Genomic DNA, 19,808 nt, shown 5'->3' with positions numbered 1-19,808 from the left:
CTACTATCTTTCACTCAGCTATCAAAGTGATCTTAAAGCATAGGCCTGAGCATGTCTCTATTCAGTCAACCCCAGATTTTTTTGAAGTTTGCCTCATGATTTCTTAAGGACAGTTGAATTCTCATCACATTCATAAACCATAATTTTTTAAGCATTTCCCCATTGATGGATATTCCCTTCAATTTCCAATTCTGTGCCACTATAAAAATTGCTGCTATAAATATTTTTGTACATGTGACTCTTCCCCCTTTTTAATGATAATCTGGGACGTAGACCTACTAGTTTAATTGCTGGATCAAAGACTCCTTGTATTTTCAACCACTGCTCCCATCCTGGAATTCTTCCTTCCTACCTTTTTTAACCTTCTGGCTTTCCCTGACTTCCTTAGACATAAAATCCCATCTTTTGAGAGAAGCCTTTCCAAATATTCTTTATTGCAGAGACATTGATTAATAGTTAGGTTAAGAATTGGGGCAGCTAGGTGGTGCAGTGGATAGAGCACTGGCCCTGGAGTCAGGAGTACCTGAGTTCAAATCTGGCCTCAGATACTTAATAATTACCTAGCTGTGTGGCCTTGGGCAAGCCACTTAACCCCATTGGCTTGAAAAATCTAAAAAAATAAAAAATAATTAGAATCAACAAAGACAGTGGTTTAGTGGATAGAGCCTACTCTTTAGGGAGTTGAAACCCCCATTAGACTGTTTGTCCCAAATCAGAGTTAAGTTGTTACACTGTTCTTAAATTTGAAAGATTCAACTCTTTTTAAAGCCTAGTGCTAAGGCCTTAATGAGAAAGCCTATCCTTGCTATCTGGACTGGCAAGTATATAAGGTTCTCTCGGATCTAGAGTGTGATTATTTTTTTTTATTTATATTTTAGGTTTTTGCAAGGCGAACGGGGTTAAGTGGCTTGCCCAAGGCCACACAGCTAGGTTAATTAGTAAGTGTCTGAGACCGGATTTGAACCCAGGTACTTCTGACACCAAGGCTGATGCTCTATCCACTACACCACCTAGCTGCCCCTAGAGTTTGAATGTCAGAGGACTTTGAGGCTCATAAATTCATCTTACCAATGAGATAAAGCTAGTTTTTTTTGGGGGGGGACCATAGGAATATAGCATCTTTGCAGCTGGTGGACTTGAAAAGCCATGCTACAGAACAAAGCTACTAAGAAGTCAGATCTATTGCATCCCTTTTCCCGGGAAAAGGATAATGGAGAATTCTGAAATATAATGTTATTTTTTCAATTTTTTTGCAAGGCAAGTGACCTACCCAAGGTCATACAGCTAGGTAGTTATTAAGTGTTTGAGGTCATATTTGAACTCAGGCCCTCCTAACTCCAGACTCCATTCACTACTCCACCTAGCTGCCCTGTGGTCATTCTTTATGGGGAAAGTCTAGCTTTTCTGATCAGACAGTTCCTAGTAGAGATAAAGAGCAATGCTATGGGAGTTGAGAGACCTGGGTTCTAGTCTTGTCTTCTACCAATTTGACTTTGTATTAATTTGATTGTTGCTACCAGAGCAAGAGATGGAATGGCTGAGAACTTGTGGGGCAGGAGGGGTGTTTAGGTGAGGAATGTGTGTAGCAATCTGGTTGGAAAGATAGATGATCAGAGTAAGTTGTGGTAGGTCTGGGAATCCTAATTAAAGGCACAGTTGGTTTTGTTGAATATGTATGGAACTGTAACTGTTCCCTTTCCTCCTCTCATGTAACCTTGAGGTCAGGGACTGTTTTCAGTTTTGTCTTTAGGTTCCCAGTATCTGATCTATCCTGAGCACTTAATGCTCGCTTCTACTGTTGTAGAATTCAGTCAAAAAGTATTGCAATATCGTCACTCTTTAAATTGTTTATCTCTCTCACCAGAATGGCTGTCTCAGTCTCTCACGGCTTTCCTTTCCTCCAGGTATGTTTTACTGAGAAAATTAAGGCCAGTCATTGAGAATTCCATTCCATCTTCTAGCTCTATCCTGAGCATTAGGTACACCTCAGGAATACCAGCACCCTTTTGTCTTTTTTTTCTGTACTCTCTCACCGAGGGACCTCATCACTTCCCATGGGTTTAACAATCCTCTGTTGTGTAGGTGATTCCCTGGCTTTGGCATTTCTCATGTGATCGGATCTCTCATCACCAGATCCCTATGGGACATTTCAAACTGCTTGTCATATGAATATCTCAAGCTCAGCATATTCAAAGCAGCTCATTTATCTTCTTTTCACTCACTCCAACTCATCACCTTACTAAGCAAAACTTATCTTTTCCCCCAAACCTATCGTTCCTCTCATTGTTCCTGTTTCTGTCATGGACATATGAGTATCCTCTCATCCAGAATCGGGGTGGCTAGGTGGCGCAGTGGATAGAGCACCGGCTCTAACTTTCTTAGTCTCATCTTGCATTCCTTACTCTCACCCCAGCTATTTTGCTTTCTAAATCTTTCTCACAAATGTCCTCGTCTATACATTCACAAACTATAATTTTAGTTCAGGCTCTGGATTATTTCAGTAGCCTCCTAATTGCCCTTCCTCCCTCAGATCTCTCCTCTCTAATCTGTTCTTCCTCAGACTCAGCAGGGATTTTCCTAAAGCTCAGGTCTGACCATGTCACTCTTCCCTCTCCTTCCCATTCAGCAAACTCTAGTGTGTTCCCTGTTATCTACATCATCTAATTTAAACTATTGTACTTAGTATTTAAAGCTTTTCACAGTCTGGCCCCATCCTACCTTTCCAGTTTTATTTCACAATAGTCCCTTCAACATGCTATAGTCCAGTCAAATAATTAGCCTTCTTACTTCTTGCAATGACACTCCATTGTCTGTTTCTGTATACTGGTTGTTTCTAATGCCTAGAATTCATTCTATCTTCACTCCCTTTTCTTGGAATCCCTGGCTTCATTAATGAGTCAGCTCAAGCATCACCTTCTATTGGAGGCCTTTCCTTATTTTTGTCCCTGGTTGGTGTCATTCCTCTTAATCCCCCTCCTTAAGGGTTCCTTACATGGATTTCTTTTTTATTTATCATTTTATGTTGTTGTCTCCCCCTTTTAGAATGTTAGCTTTTTTAGAGTTAGGTACATTTCACATGTCACATTGTAGAATTGTTAATAAGTGTATGGTGACTGACCATCTTAAGAATTAAAGTATAATATGGTCCCTGCTTTATACAAACTTAAACTCTAATTGGAGAGTGATGATGCCACTTGCCAAAATATTTATTATCTTGTGGCCCACCCCTAGTGATGAGCTCTCCTCACTTAGTAAAGCTCCATTACCAGACTCAAATCTAGTTGAGCCTGCTCCAGCATGTTGTTGTTTTCCATTGTTTCATGGGCTTCATGATCTTCACTGTAATGAAGTATTGATACAAGATTATGAAATGTGACCAGTAATATGATGACAAAAAATTGTTTTATAGCTTATTGTCACCAGCCAGGCTTCTCTTGATGGTCCTTTCCACACTGAGCTAGACAACTCCCTGGCTAAAAGATCTGTTGTTTTTGACCTGGCCTCATTTCCAAGTGATTCCAGTTTGGGAAACTGCCAGAACTTCCATCTCCACTGCCAGAGCCTTTGAGAACCCTGGGTCACATCTACATCTAGACACAGTGTTATAGAGAGAAGTGACGTCTGAAGGTAAACTAGTGTTGGAGCCCACCTTTGTTTGCTCGTTCCAGGGCTCTTTTGACTTTATTTCACTGCAAGAGTGAGTAGAGGCTCAATGTAGTTATTGTTGTACCTCCCTCACCACCTAGTACAGATTTTACTATGTTCTAGCTTTTTAACAAATGTATGTTGAGTTTTGATATATGTGTCATTTCTGGTCAGCAAACCTCTCAAAAGCCATCTATCTCTTTAAACCCAACTAAGTCCTATTTTCCTTCTTGAAATGCCTTTTTTGGCCATCTCTTCTTAAATAGATATCTTCCCTTCTTTAAGTCCAAAATCTTTGTATCAGCAATACCAATTATTTAACTCCTTATTGTTTTCATTTTAGGCCTTTGCTTTATGATCCTTTGCTCTGATTTGGTTCTTCTTTCACTAGAAATTACTTTATATTTACTTTGTATACACTTTATAATTACTTATTCATATACAATGAGTTTTATAGCCAGTTGAGTTATTGTTATTTTATTCCAAGGTCTCTTGGTTTTTCCCCCTTTGTGTTGACAGTGCTTGACACATTAATTGCTTAATAATTGCTCAGTGAATTAATGATGGGATATTCCATTGTAGAGGACCAAGTTAAGGCATTAACTGAACTCTGAAGGCAGTTTCAATTTGGTTAGGCAGAGTTTAATTGCATTAGTGGTCTAGGATCATTGATTCAAGGCCTTTATCAGTGATTCTGTGACCATGATCTTCTATCCCTACCTTTTTGCCATTCTTCCATTCAAGTACTTTAGGTAACAGAATGCTGCACATTGGCTGCTAAAAATTCAATCAGGGGTGTCACCAAATTATTTGCAATTTAAGGAGGAATTTTTTAACTCTAATGCTGCATAATTCACACAAACATAATATATATATATATATATATGTATATAAATAAATATATAATACATAGAGAATCACTCTTAGCAAAAAAATCAAAATATTGTGAATTAAAAATTTACTTTCTGCCATATAGCAATAGAACCTTCATTATTTTTCATTATGTGGCATAAGCTGAAGAATCACATGAAAAAGTTAATTGTATGTTTTATGATATTTACTTTGATTTTAGGCAAAGTAAACACCATTCACTGGCATGATAAATACACAGAAGGCTTATTCTGCAAGTTTATTTTCAAGTGAGAAACTTCATCTAAGGGTAGTTCATTTGACAGAATCATTTTCTGTAAATAATATGAATGCTACTATTTATTTGCTTTGACAGATGGTGTAATTTTTTTCTTCACATGTTAAAGCATTAGAATTGTTCAGCTTAATTTAGCAGTTATCAGATGTGAATAAAATATGGGAATTTTTTTTTCCTTTACCATTAAAGTGAATGAACTGGCTATAAATGTACTCAGACCGATGTCCCAAATAGAAATTTTCTTTTAAGATTGTCAAGAGTGGAATAATTCACAGTAAATAAGAAATATAATATTCAGTGTATTTTAGTATAAAATATTTTATTTCAGCATATGCAGATTTTCAAAACAGTTAATCTAAACTTGTATTTGTAAATTTTTCCAGAAAACCAAGTTTAAAACTCATTAAAAGAATAAATACATAAACTGAAAACTAAATTAAGGGAGGAAAGCTTATTAGGAAACAACTTTATAAATTGCCACTTTTTAACATGAGGAGTCGTTGCATAACTTTTCCATAATCCAGGAAATGTTTAGACATCTAGAAATGATATTTTCAGACAGTCTTAACAGAGCTATTAAATACATAGACTTTGCTGCGTGGCAGTTTCTACAGAGGGACTGTGTTTTATAATTTTCCTGTGATGGTTGCCAGCATACCTATGAGTCTTCCAGGATTTCATTAATTTAGTTCCTAAATTCAGGTATGGAAAATAACAGCCTTTTTTGTTGTTAGGAGTGGGAATGGGAACATGGGGGGGGGTTGTTTTTGGTGAAAATTTAATATTTATTACTTACTATAATAATTTAGATATGATTAAACTATAATAAAATAATAAATTAATTTCAGTGTATTTATTTCATTTATAAATACATATTGGTAATGCAGGATGATGACTCTGTGTCTGTTGCTATTTTCATACCAAGAGGTGATGATGGTGCTTTGGGGAAGCAGTAAGTAGTTCAGTAGTCTATACAATTTATGTTTCTAGTACTTTGCAATAATCATGAATGTTGAGATTGAAAACCTGAAGGGTCAATCTTGCCTGAGGAAGAGTGCCTACTTTTAAAAGATTTTTAATAATAATTGGAAATATTTATTTACTGGTTAAGACTATTCATCTCTTATTCTCTCAACTTTCTAATTAATTGAGGTTATAGGAATTTTATTATTGTTGTAATTGCATTTATATTTATAATTCTTGGAATTTAATCCATATACTTAGATACTTAATGGAATTTGAGTCTTACTCAACGTCAAATCTATTAAAGTACCTCTCATTTTCCTCATCTGTTAATCAAAGGACTTGGTTTTAGGTGTCCTACAATCCCCTTTCTAGGTCAGTCTGTTAATCCTGTATCAATTTATGTAGGTTTTAGAAATCTTTTTATCTTTTGTGATTCTTTTCTGATTAATTCTCCTTAGAAGAGCTTTGCTTTTGAAGCCTTCATCTGAATATTTTGACATCTCTCCAGGAAAAATGCTCATTGCCTCCCTGTTTTCTCTCAGTCTCACTTCATGACCAGTCTGCTTTCTTTCTTGTTCATGTTGGTGAGATGAAGAGACATCTGTTAGTCATTCCACAGTTAACAAAAAAGAGATTTATTTAGCCAAAGCAGAGAAAGAATATTCAACAGTGATAAGACAGCTCAAGCAGGTTCCTTCAGTGAAGCTCTCTCCTTTATGATCTTGAGAGCCTCTGGAGCTCTGCCGGCTGCTTTATACTCAAGTTTGTACCATTAGTCCCCTGACTACCAAGTCCCACGGATGGGCCAGAGTTACTTTTTTAAGGAAAAACTAGACTAATTTATGTACGAGGAGGAGTTAGATATTGCTTCTATCACAAGCCATTGATAAATATGCTGCAAAACTGCATGCATATATTGCCACTGGTCTTAATTTTTTTTATTTTTACAAGTTTATAAAAGCATTGACAAATTTGGATTCATTAAAACCAATGTTAGAGTTCCGGTGTACAAAAATTCAACAGGTATTAATTATCTACTGTGTAGAAAGAATAAAGCAATTCAACTCCTTGAGGAGTATACATTTTATTAATGGAAATGTAAAGAAAATAGACATGTCATTATGTAGTTAAATGCAGTGTAGTTTGGGGGACAACTGGCAGCCATGGATCTCAGAAAGACTTCATGTGGGAAGTGGTACTTGAGCTATCTTGAAGGAAGGGTGGGATTTTTGTGTTAGAGGTGAGAAGGAAGTGCTGGTATGTGGAATGACATGAGCATGAAAGGAAGATGTTAGGGGTTGGAGCATGGTAAATCTATTAGAAAGCTGGCCTGGGACTGGGTAGTAACTAGAAAAGTTAAAACAGAGGACCAGTTGTGATGAGGGACGTGTGCAGTCCTGGCTTCTGGGGTGGGCCGATGCTTGTGGATCTCTAGACCTCTAGTTCTAAGATGCAGTATGCTGAAGCCCAGTGGGTGTCTGGCCTAAATCCAGTACCAACTGGTGAACTTCTGGGATCCTGGGGCCACAAGATGGTCTAAGAAAAAGTGACCTTGCCAGCATCAGAAGCAGCTGGAGAAAGCATCTGTGCCAATCACAAGTAGATCTTTTTGAATGGCTGCTGCGCCTTGCAGCCTGGACAAAATAGGGAAACTCAGTCTTCTGCCTGCTGCTCTCCCTTCTACCCCCCAAATAAAGCAAAACGGGGAAACAAGAGTTTATTTATATTTGATCCTATAGTCATTGGGGAGTTAGAATTCTAGTAGAGCATCATTCCTACTATTAACAAGGTTAGATTTACACTTAGGGGAAATATCTTTGGCAACTGAATGGAGAATAATTGAAGGCAGGGAGCTGAAATTAGAAGGTTATTGGAATAGTCTATACAAGAGATAATGATGGTCTGAACTAAGATGTGACTGAAAAGGAATCAGATACCAGAGGTGAAGTGAAAGTGCAATGGTACAACTGACATCGATGTATGGAATGAGTTAAAGGCAAGAGTCATGGGTAATACCAGTGTTAGAAACCTGGATGATTAGGCAGAATGGTGGTATTCTTTGACCTCGAGACATTAGCCACCTTGTTATTACTTGGACAGGAAAGAAGACCCTCTGTCTTATGATCCTGGGCATTTTCACTGAATGACCTTCATGTATGGTATGCTCACTTTCCTCAATGCCGCATCTTGATTTCCCCAACTTTCTTCCAGATCCCAATAAATCCTATCTTCTACAGGAAGCCTTTTTTGATCCCCTCTTAATTCTAATACCTTATTTCTGTTAGATTATTTTCAGTTTATCCTATATAGTTTGTCTTCTGTACAGTTATTTACTTTGTTCCCCCATTAGATTTTGAGCTCCATGGTAAACAGGGACTGTCTTACCTTTCTTTTGTGTCCCCAATTTTTAGCATAGTACCTAACATATAATAGGTGTTTTAAGAAATACTGACTGCTGGTGTTTTTGATAGAAACAAATATTCTGGAGAAATGGGTAAGATTGGGCTGGGGCGGGTAATCCAGAGAGAAGATAAGTTCAGTTTTGGACATGTTGAATTTGAGATGTCTTTGGAATATCCATTTTGAAATCCACTAGACATTAGATGATCAAAACGTTTTCTTTATAGGTCCAACTTTGTGTTCAAATCAGCTACTATTTCGTATCTTCCCAAAGTCTTCCAAAATGTTAGTTAACTTTATAAAGTAATTTTTTTTGTTTACAAATGCCTACCAGCATGTGGTGCTTACTCATAACTGAATATTTGCTCAGTAGGTTTACAGATGATGTTATAAATGCAGCTGTGGTTTAGTTTTCAACTGGGACAGATGGTTGAGTGTTAAAATAGTGTTAAAATCCAAATTTAAAAATTTGACATCATATTGCACATTAATAGAATATGGTGTGGAGGATATAGTCCAATTTTTAGTGTTTTTTTAATCTTTTTATTACTGATTTAATTTTTGGTTATTGTTATTTTATGAAGATACTGCATAGCTGATTTACAAATTGGTTCAGTGTTTTGAATAAAAAATGACCAAAATTTAGTTTTGACATTAGAAATACTGTATATTTGACAAGCTACTCAAATATTCTCTCCCTCCCCCACCCCCGCTTTTTTTTTTTCCAGTAAGATCAAACAGGGTCTTCTCCCTAGCTTGGAGGATTTGCTGTTCTATACCATTGCAGAAGGACAAGAAAAAATACCAGTTCATAAATTCATTACTGTGAGTTTTCTTCTCCCATCCTCTTCCTCCCCACTCTCCAAGTATCTGAAATGTTTTAAAGGCCATGTGCATGTGAATTCTAACAGTTCCCTATTACATATTTCATGTAAATTCTTTTCATGATTTTCTTAGCTTGTTCAAATAATCAATAAAGCAAAAAAATCAAACTATGAAAAATTATACAGAAATTTTTTAACAGTGACATTAACACACTTTAAGAAAAAAATAACAAATGAAGGCATTTTTATATATAGAAATAAAAATGAGGGGTTAGCTGGAGTTGGGTGGATCTGAGTTCAAATTTTACCTCAGACACTTGATTCTTACTAGCTATGTGATCTTGGGCAAGTCACTTAACCGCCCCATTGCCTTGCCACCCCCCCCCCCAAGAATGCATGTGCAAATAAATTATCTGGGATGTCTATTTACAGTTTCTTTTGTTGTTGTTGTTTAAACAGGCACTGAAATCTACAGGATTGCGAACTTCTGATCCCAGGTTGAAGGAGTGTATGGATATGTTGAGGTTAACTCTTCAGACAACATCAGATGGTGTCATGCTAGACAAAGATCTTTTTAAAAAGTAAAAAATTGATCAAAACTTTGAGCAACTTATTGTGCTACATATAGTTAACTACATAAAAGTTTTTGAAATGGCATTTTTTAAATATTATGCTTTTATATAACTAAAAATAGATAGGAAATCTCATTTTAGAGAAATAGCAAGAAAAGCAAAAAAGCATAAAAAAATTTTATTTATAGTACTTGGAAATTGAATTGATTTAGAACATAAGAAAGTCTTCCTATTCCAACTTTCCAGATCTGTTTTATCTTTTATCCTCATAATTTTGTCCCATAGTAATAACCAGATTTCAGGAAGGATCCATAGTCTTGAATATCTGAGCATATGAAGAAGTCTGACTAGTTTGTATGATAGCTTGGTTTGTAATAATACATCGTTGTACATTTTGGTTATTCCTATCTTTAATGTCCACTAAAAATGTTTTAGTTCTGTTTTTTGTGAAATTACTTACTGGATGATATATTTCTAAAAAGGATCAAAGTGTTAAGGATGCAGGGACATTCATTATTGAATAACTCCTTTGAGACTAACTTACACTGTTCTAAAATCTTACAATTTACAGGAATGATATACTTGGGGTAGTCATAGATTCTCTTTACCCTGGAGGTTTCTCTATTATTCCATATGTGGGAACTGGGTAGTTTGTGAAACCTAGTTTTATGAGTATCACTTAGAATTTTGAAGCCCTAGAATTGCTTTGTGCAGATGGTTGACTTGAACAGGAATTTTTTTTTCCTTAAGTTTAACTGAGTGCCAGAAATGTACATTAGCCAGAAATGTACATTACACATGTGTAACACTTATTTCAACATGCTTTGGTTTCTGGGGATTTTGAGAAATATAATTGACTTTACAACATTTATTTGATTCTCACAATGCTCCTGTGTAGGGAAAGGCTGATTTTTCCCATTTTAAGAATAAGAGAACTGTGCCTATAGTCATACATCTAGCTGGTGAGCTGGAAATTGCAGATAGTTTTTCTGTTAACTTAGTGTGGTACTTATCTTTCTTATAGCCAATCCTGTGCTATGTTCTGTTTTCAGTTATAATTTTATATCCACAGAGAAAGGTGTTTTGATCAGGATTTCAAGAATAGAAGAGAGTGAACATGTTGTTTGTTGTGCTAGAGTAAGATTTTATGAAAATAAAATAAAAATAGCGTAAGAAAAAAACAATTGGTTATTTACTGTTTTTCCCTACCAAAAGAAATTAATTTAAAAGTACCAAATAGATCAAAAGTTTTAATTTCATTAAAAAATTTTGTGATATCACTTCTTAAAAATAAGATAAGATTTATAGATTTATATCATGAAGGAAATATAAATTCCATTGATTCACAAGTGAAAATTTATTTACTAACTGTAATTAAAATAAATTTTTTGAACTATAAGAAAGTGGAGATCCAATTCAGGATATTTGGAAACATTGTTATACTATTGTAGGACATCCTCTTCACCAAAACATCATCAAACCTTTGAAGTTTAGCTGATAAAATATAAATTTAAATTTTACTTTTTAAATTAAAAAAAATAGAAGAATTTTAGTAAAAATAACCAGAACTTTAAATCTGTATAAAAAGATGGTTGACTCTTTTCAGTTCTTAATTTCTTAATTCATATACAGTTGGCTTGAGAATGTAAAAATCTAGTGTTTAGTAATGATAATAAGCCAAATTGCAGTTTTTGTAACATGTGATACATGCCAGATGCCTAAGTGATTAACTGATATGACTCTTTAAGACAAGCAAATCTTTATTTTTTTGGTTGATTCTTAACCCTAAATAATTGTTATTTATCAGAGGGATAGGGAAGAGGGAAAGCAATTGCTATTTGCCATTTCTTAGTTAACTTTTAGCCATGAGTTACTATCAAACTGACTTTGGTACAGAATGTAGGGAGTAATAGTGAGAAAATAAGCAGAGGATCATGCACAACCTATGTGACCTATTTATAAAACTTTTCTGAAAGGTTATGCGAACATGTTGTCTTGAATGTGCTAATTAGAAGTTGTACTCCCTATTCTGTGATACTTCTTAACTTTCCCTTCTTTTTTAAATCATTACTAAATCTTTCTGCAAAGCATTTTAGTAAAGTTAAACCATTAAAATAAGTCCTTTTTTAAAAACTTGATCTGTAAGTTTTTTTCTTCTATAATTTTGTCTTTCCTTAGAAATTGAGGGTTTTTTAAAAGACATTTTAAGTTTGAGGTTTAATGGAATAAACTCATTTAAATCAAAAGCCAATTTATGTTGGAAATGAATGATTTTTTCTAGATTTTTCTAAAATTCATTAATTTTTGAAATAATAAAGTCCACCATTCCAAAGTCACCTAGCTAAAAATACATTGATCCAAGATCTGAAAGTGTAAGAATGGTTTTCCTCTTGGAAACAAGAAACTATATTAAATGGCTTTCTCATATGCCGAATGTTTTATTTTGAATAGTCATTTTTATCTTCTTGTATAATTCTAAAACTTTAAAAATGTATTTTCACATGAGTACATGAAATGAAAATAAACATGAAAGAATGAATTAAAGTACTATATTTTTATTAATACTCTAGTAGTAGGAACAAAGCATTACCAATTTTTTTTTCTATTCCACAGATGTGTTCAAAGCAACATTGTACTGCTTACACAGGCCTTTAGGAGAAAGTTTGTCATTCCAGACTTTATGTCATTTACCTCACACATTGATGAATTGTATGAAAGTGCTAAAAAACAGTCTGGAGGAAAGGTAAGCTACAGATAAACACAGAAAATTATGATTTATTATAAAGGCAAAAAGTTAGGTGAAGAAGACTTTACTTAGTGTTTATTATATCTTTATACTTTTTAAAAATTCAGATTGAGATCTCCCTCACTCTGAACTGTATCACATGTCCTTACCCCCTCTTGGCTTTTCCAAATGATTTCCAAGTAATGAGGATAATGGTGTTTTTTTTTTACTTTGATAATTTAAATTATTTTATTGGAAATTTCTAAAACGCAGTTTCATAATTGATTTTTTTGAGCTGTACATATTTTGAACAAATAAAGGAATTTTTAAAATATAAAATGTAACTGTGGAAAGAAAGTCTTTCTAGTATTATAGGGTAGCACTTTGTTGTTTGGTGCATTGAAAAGTAAGTTAATCTAAAATGCATCAGAAATAGGACTTGAACTAGGTCTTTTTGTTTCTCTATTAGATAATCTCTATTAGCTGCTTAATACTGCCTTTAATTGATTACTATATTAAATTCTTCACGTTAATAGTAGTTCTATAACGTTTAACACTTGATTTAATAATGCTTGTATTGCAAAGTAATGCATTAGATTCTTTTTTTTTTGCCAAGGCATTGGGGTTACGTGGCTTGCCCAAGGCCACAGAGCTAGGTAATTATTAAGTGTCTGAGTGTCTTGAGGCCGGATTTGAACTTGGGTACTCCTGACTCCAGGGTCAGTGCTCTATCCACTGCGCCACCTAGCCGCCCCTTCCATTAGATTCTTAATGCAATCAATCTTACTGAGAAATCTAATTTTGTTTTAATTGTAGGTTATGACTTAAGTGGTAACTTTAGGATATGTTCTTAAACTATGTTCCATTTATCAATCCTTAACTCCTGTTTTCATTTATTCTTTCTACTCTCTTATTTGTATTTCCAGCACTTTAATGTACTTGTCATACTAAATAAACAAATGCTTATATCATATTATGTCATTTTTCCTTAAGAGATGTGGAGAAGAAAAATCCTCTGATCTTAATAAGCTTGGTGTGGTTTGAAAGGTAGGGATAGAAGAATGCTTAGGGAATGAGGACATTGCTTAGATCTCAAGTTTAAGAAGTAGTCTTTTTGATTCTTTTGACTTTTTCAGTTTTTTTAGTCACTGAAAACTTCCTTCACTCCCACCCCCAATTGAGAAGGAAAGAAAAACAAGCACCCTGTTAAAAACAATGCTCATGACCAAAAGAAAGAAAGAAAAAGGAAAAAAAAATCTTACTTTTGAGTTTTTCTGTCAAGAGGTGGGAAAAGGTTTCGTGATGAATCTCTGGAATCATGCTTGGTCATGCTGTTACGAGTTATTTACTAAGTCTTTCAAAGCTGGTTGTCTTTTCAGTGTTGTCATATAAATGGTTTTCCTGGTTCTATTCTCTTCACTCTATATTATATATATCATACAAGTCACCCCAGGTTTCTCTGAAACTGCTCCCTTTGTAATTTCTTACAATACAGTAAGTAATTCTTCTTAGATTAGAATTCTATCACATTTATTTACTATAACTTGTTCAACCATTTCTAAATTTATGGGCACTCTCTCAGTTTCTAATTTTTTGCCACTACAAAAAAAGTTTGCTTTTTTCTTCGAACTAATCACTTTTCTCTTATTTTCCTTTCTTCATTTTCCCCTTTCCTATATTCCAGTTAAGTGAAATGTATCTGTGTGTGCATGTGTATATGTTTGTATGTGATCTCCCCTCCTTTTACTAGTTCAGGGGAAAGTGAAGTTCAAATGTGAGTCACTTAGTCTCTTTCTCTCTTTTTAATAACCTGTGGTTATGAGATAAATTTCCTTAGCCTTTCTCTCTTTACCCTCCTGCATATTTTTCTTCTCTTTTTGTTATTCTTCTTTTAGGATTATCAAGACATAATTTTGTTTTCCACACTTCCCATCTAATTTGACTCTCTATGACATACTGATTTTAGTGTTTAGAAGGGACACATTTGTCAGCTTGCTATATTAGAGTTGAACTGTTGTTCTTTGTTTAGTTATTCATGTTTACCTTTTTATGTTTCTCTTGATGTCTTAGTTTCTATGCAGCTCTGGTCTTTTCATCAGCAATTCTTGGGAATCTCCTTTTATATTAAAGGTCCACTTTTCCCCCTCACCAGGATCCATTCTGGATCTATACTGGGAACTGGGTAGTGAATAACAGCTGTCAGTTGGTGCTTATTTCTGCATCCTGTGCAAGTTTCTCCCTCTCCTGTATTAAGATCTCTTCTTGTCCTGGTGCACGCCTCTCTCTGTGCTAGAACATTCCATATAGTGGACTTTTGGCCAAATGTTGCATTCTCTGTGTTTCCTTCTCTGTCTCCTTATACTGACTTGAGATGGAAAAATGTTTATTTTGATTCTCCCCTTGGATTTTTCAGTCAGGATCAGTTTGGCATGTTTTCTAGCTCTTTTTGGAGTTTTAAGGGGGGGAAGGGATTATAAGGGGATGGAGTTCACTCTTACTGTTACTCTGCTATCTTGGGTTCCAACCTTAGAAATATTTTCAAAATAACTACAGCTACTATATGAAAGGAGATAGACACCTGTTAAACCTGGGAAAGAGTGTTTCTATTAAAAGACAAGGTGTTCATTGTTGCAGAATTTGCATATTATTTGCCAGCATTATTACTTTACATTTTTGAGTCTTACTAACAACTTCTCATTCTTTGCCAATTTATTGGTTCAGGTTGCTGATTATATCCCTCAACTGGCCAAATTCAGTCCAGATTTGTGGGGAGTGTCAGTGTGTACAGTGGATGGACAAAGGTGAGTTTATTAGAAAATATTACTTCAGTGAGCATTTGATACTTTGCATTTGATACTTTAAAAGTATGTTGGTGTTTAAATGGAAAAAGGAAATATACTGTTACTGACTGAATTTCTCACAAAGTATGGTCATCAACGTGGGTTCATTTTTGGCCATTGTGAAAATAAAATCATTAAAGATTGAACCTGATAATTTTAAGAGTGACTTCTGTTTCAGAAGCAAAAAAAGTAGTCTGTTTCTACATTGGATATTTGCATTAATATAAGTTGATATATTTTAATTTGCCCTTAAATAAATCTTACGTTTGAATAAGTGTACATATGTGTTCTGATCATTCTCAGTTTTGTGTTTGTATTTGTGGAGTAAAAACAATTTATATGGTATACATATTAACTGTATATTTAAGATGTGTTACTTAGACCTTGTGAGGATGTCTTAAACAAATTTGAGGAATCCACATTCATACTATAAATCATAGTTTTGGAGAAACTAATGCTTTCACTTGGATATATGGAATGAAAGCTTTATTCACTACCAGCCAAACTGAGGATTTCATACAGTTTGAAGAAGCTTCCTTTGGGAATTCAGGGAATTTAAATCAAGGTCTCAGTATCTGGAGGTTCTGTGTTCTTTTTCAATTTAGGTATTGAAAGAAAACAACATTTCATTTTGAAATATGATGCCATTGCTTTTTTTTTTGAGAAATTACTTTTTTTTTCTAATAGTTTGTTCATTGTCTGGTAGTCATTTTTAGTGTCCTAGTTGGTCTTCTTGAGTGGTGAGCTTAATAGTATTATGTATCTGAATAAGCTTTAGTGAATGAATCAACAAATACATACAATCATGTTCTCTGTGTTGAATTTCTTATTTCATTAGTTTAGACTCACATTTATTATCATAATGTATTGTTTAAATCAATTTATCTTATTAAACATTTACTTGTATCTTTTTCTTTTGTGGGAAGGATTTTTTTGTGTGTGATGGAGAACTTAAAAGAATTTTTTAAAAGTTTAGGAGTAGATCTAATAAAATATATAAAGCTCACATAGCTAATCTTAGAAATTTTTCCCTCTTGGTGTCTTGCTTCTCTAGGTGCCCTACCAAGAGATCCTCAAACATTCTTTACTTAACCTTTTCTCTAGATTCCTGATCTCACATGCATTCCTCTCTGCCCTTCTTGAGAATTTCCTTCCCCACTTATTTCTAGAACCATGAATCCTAAATTGCATCAACTCTACTGTTGTTCTTAATGGATTGTGTTAACTTTTACTGTCTTCTCCCTCACTGTCCCCAAAACTTAACAATTGTAAGCCTTTCCCTGTACACAACTTTGTATTAGAAAGCTCCTTGAGGGCAACACTGTCTTACCTTTTTCATTTGTATTCCTATGCTTATACTTTGCTTTTTTTTTTTTTATTCACAGTAATATATATATATATATATATATATATATATATATATATATATGTATGTATGTATGTATGTATGTATGTTCTCTCCTCTAATAGAAGGCAAACTTCTTGAAGGGCAAGGACTGTTTCATTTTTGCTTTTGTATCACTGTCTTCTAGCAAGGGACCTGTCAAAGGAGTGCTTGATAAATTACTTTATTGACTGAGATTTAATATAAGCAAGAAGGTTTTGAGTAGGTTGTAAGTCGTTGGTCTCCTTCATTTTTCAGTCATGAGCCCTATTCTCCAATATTATTTTTATCATCCTCTCCTGTGCCCATCTTTAGATAGAAAGTGTTCATGATATCTTTAGAATTGATTTGGAAGATCTTGTTAAATTTATCCTAGGATTTCATTATCTTCATTCCCTATGACAGAAGTTTACACAGAAGTCACAATTATCTTCATGGTAGTCTTTGTTTATATCATTCTAGTTGCTGCAAATATTTCATGAAATTATGTTATCTTACTGACTTTTGACATAAATGAAATCCACTTTTCCTTTATCTCTGTCCTCCAAGAACGCTGGTGGTGGAGATGTGAATTGGTACAGCCATTCTGGAATGGTGTAAATAAGGTGGTTAAAGTGTCCAGATCATTTGATCTAGAGATTCTTCTGCTAAGCATATACTACAAGGTCGTCATTGATAAAAATTTCTATATACACCAAAATATTTATGGCAGCACTTTTTATGGTAGCAAAGAACTGGAAGCAAAAGTATATGTTCATCAATTATAAAAGATTAAAGTGGGGCAGCTAGGTGGCACAGTGGATAGAGCACTGGCCCTGGAGTCAGGAGTACCTGAGTTCAAATCTGGTCTCAGATGCTTAATAATTACCTAGCTGGTGTGGCCTTGGGCAAGCCACTTAACCCATTTGCCTTGGAAAAACCTTAAAAAAAAAGATTAAAAAGTTGTGGTACATTAATATAAAATTATTGTTCTTTTAAGAAAGAGCAAATATGTAAATACAGAGAAACAGTCCACTGTTAACCAGAACTGATAAAAATTGGAAGTTTGCAAAGCCAAAAATATACACACTAACAATGTAAATATAAAGATTAACTATCACAAAACAACTGAAAATGAATATTACAAAATTGCAAAGAACAGACTTCAAAGAATAGTTGGATAAAAATCTTTTTTCTCTCTACCTCTGCTCTGCCTTTGCAGAAATGGTAGATCCATACCTATGGAGCATTGCCTATATTAACAGATTGGGGGGGGCTATTTAATCATTTTTTCTGATATTCTCCCCCCCCCCCCTTTTTAAGGGATTTTGCAAGTGGCTTGCCCAAGGCCACACAGCTAGGTAATTATTAAGTGTCTGAGGCTGGATTTGAACTCCTGACCCCAGGGCCAGTGCTCTATGCTCTATATCCACTATGCCATCTAGCTGCCCCTCCCCTCCCCTCCCCTCCCCTCCCCTCTTTTTTCTTTTTTTTTGTAATGATAGGGGAGTAGGGAGAAAGATAAATGGGAAATTAGGGTTTAATGTAAAAAACATATTAATAATATTTTTTTAAAAACTGAATATGTAAATACAGTCTTTGTTTCAAACCTTTGTGATTTTTTTTGGTCAAAATTAATAATTGAACTTCTTGTATACATATTTTGGTCATGGTTAAAAAACTGCTTTTGGTAAAATGACTAGAATTTTATTCTAGGATCTACTCTCCATTCCATATTCCTTCTAGTTTTACAATGTTATCCCTACTTCTACTATTTCTCATGTAAAATGCATGAAAGTCAGTATAGCCAGTGGTATAGTCTCCTCTTGTATCCTTAGTGCTAACTTCAAAGTCATCTGAAACTATTTTCTTTCATTGACTTGAAAAAGAAATAGATGGACAGAGTTAAAAATTATATTAAAAATTGTATTGTTCTTAAAAAAGGAATTCTCAGAGCTTTATAATTTTTGAGCAGTTGATAAACCACTACTACTTTAGTGACTTCCTCTTAGGTCATGGTATTTTTTTTTAACAAAAAATTTGCCCAAAGACAAAATTACTATCTCTTGCCTCTAATGTATATGATCATATGATCTAGTTGTCATGCTTCCCTTTCTTGAGTAAATAAGATTTTGCCTCTCTCTCATATATATATATATGTATACATATGTATACATATATATATGTATTGCTTTTGAAAAATGAACTTGTTTCTCATAGTTATTCCTTAAGATTCATAATTGTTATAAAGAGAAAGTTTGGTCTTTTAAATCATAATGAATATAAAGAGATGTAACAATTATGCTATTGCATCTTTTTTTTGGTTGCTGTTACTTACTTTTTTATATGTTTTATAAAAGGCATTCCATTGGAGATACCAAAGTCCCCTTTTGTCTTCAGTCTTGTGTGAAGCCCTTGAAATATGCCATTGCTGTAAATGATCTTGGAACAGAATACGTGCATCGATATGTTGGAAAAGAGCCCAGTGGATTAAGATTCAACAAACTCTTCCTGAATGAAGATGGTAAGGATCACATAACAAAGGAATGATAAATTTTCATTTTTCTACATAATTCTAAGTAGTCATAACCTATCTTTTTAAGAAGTAATTCAAAGCTATTACACCTTAAAATCCCTTAAGTAAAAAGGATAGATTGAAACATCAACTCTTTTTTTTAATTTTTATTTTATTTTAATTATGTTAAATTTTTTTTCCAGGTTCATGTCAAGATAGTTTTCAACATTTGTTTTTTTTTTTTTTGAGCTCCACATTTTTCTCCCTCCCTTCCTTCCCTCTCCCCTTGACAGCAAGTAATCTGATACTATATTATTATAAAAGTACAACTAAAAATATTGACTCTTTAAAGTTTTACTGTTTTTCTTCATATTGAACTTATAAACCACTAAAATCTCCAGTTATTGGTCAGCTGCTTTGCTTATTTATCCATACCTTCTTTAGCTTATACTTCACTTAGAAAATCAAACCTCACCATTTGCAAAGTGAAAAATTGGATACTAGTTATTAATTCCATTTGGGAAAGATTTTTTTTTTTTTTAGTGGATGAGTTGAATATATATCAGCAATGTATTATGGCTACCAAGAAAGCTACTGCAGGGGCAGCTGCTAGGTGGCTCAGGATGGAGGGAGCATCAGCCCTGGAGTCAGGAGGACCTGAGTTCAAATTTGGCCTCAGGCACTTAATTATAAAGCTGTGTGACCTTGGGCAAGTCATTTAACCCCATTGCCTTAAATAAAATCAGGGGGAAAAAATTTAAAAAAAGAAAGCTATTGCAATCATAAATGGCATTAGGAGACAAAGTTTTCA

General features: G+C 34.2%; 1 protein-coding gene across 5 annotated transcripts in view; it reads left to right on the top strand.

The window, feature by feature from the left end:
- GLS (glutaminase) overlaps positions 1-19,808 on the top strand; it is a 97,399-nt gene that overhangs the window by 17,371 nt on the left and 60,220 nt on the right. For all 5 annotated transcript variants that reach the window (XM_074215482.1, XM_074215485.1, XM_074215480.1 and 2 more), the window contains exons 2-6: positions 8,887-8,983; positions 9,442-9,563; positions 12,168-12,297; positions 15,001-15,080; positions 18,843-19,006. In XM_074215482.1, the coding sequence (XP_074071583.1) occupies positions 8,887-8,983; positions 9,442-9,563; positions 12,168-12,297; positions 15,001-15,080; positions 18,843-19,006 (593 nt within the window). The remainder of the gene's footprint in view (positions 1-8,886; positions 8,984-9,441; positions 9,564-12,167; positions 12,298-15,000; positions 15,081-18,842; positions 19,007-19,808) is intronic.

Source organism: Macrotis lagotis, chromosome 1 (genome assembly GCF_037893015.1).
Source record: "Macrotis lagotis isolate mMagLag1 chromosome 1, bilby.v1.9.chrom.fasta, whole genome shotgun sequence".
Lineage (NCBI taxonomy): Eukaryota > Metazoa > Chordata > Mammalia > Peramelemorphia > Peramelidae > Macrotis > Macrotis lagotis.
The sequence above is the reverse complement of the archived record's forward strand: the minus strand, read 5'-3'. Positions and strand labels throughout refer to the sequence as shown.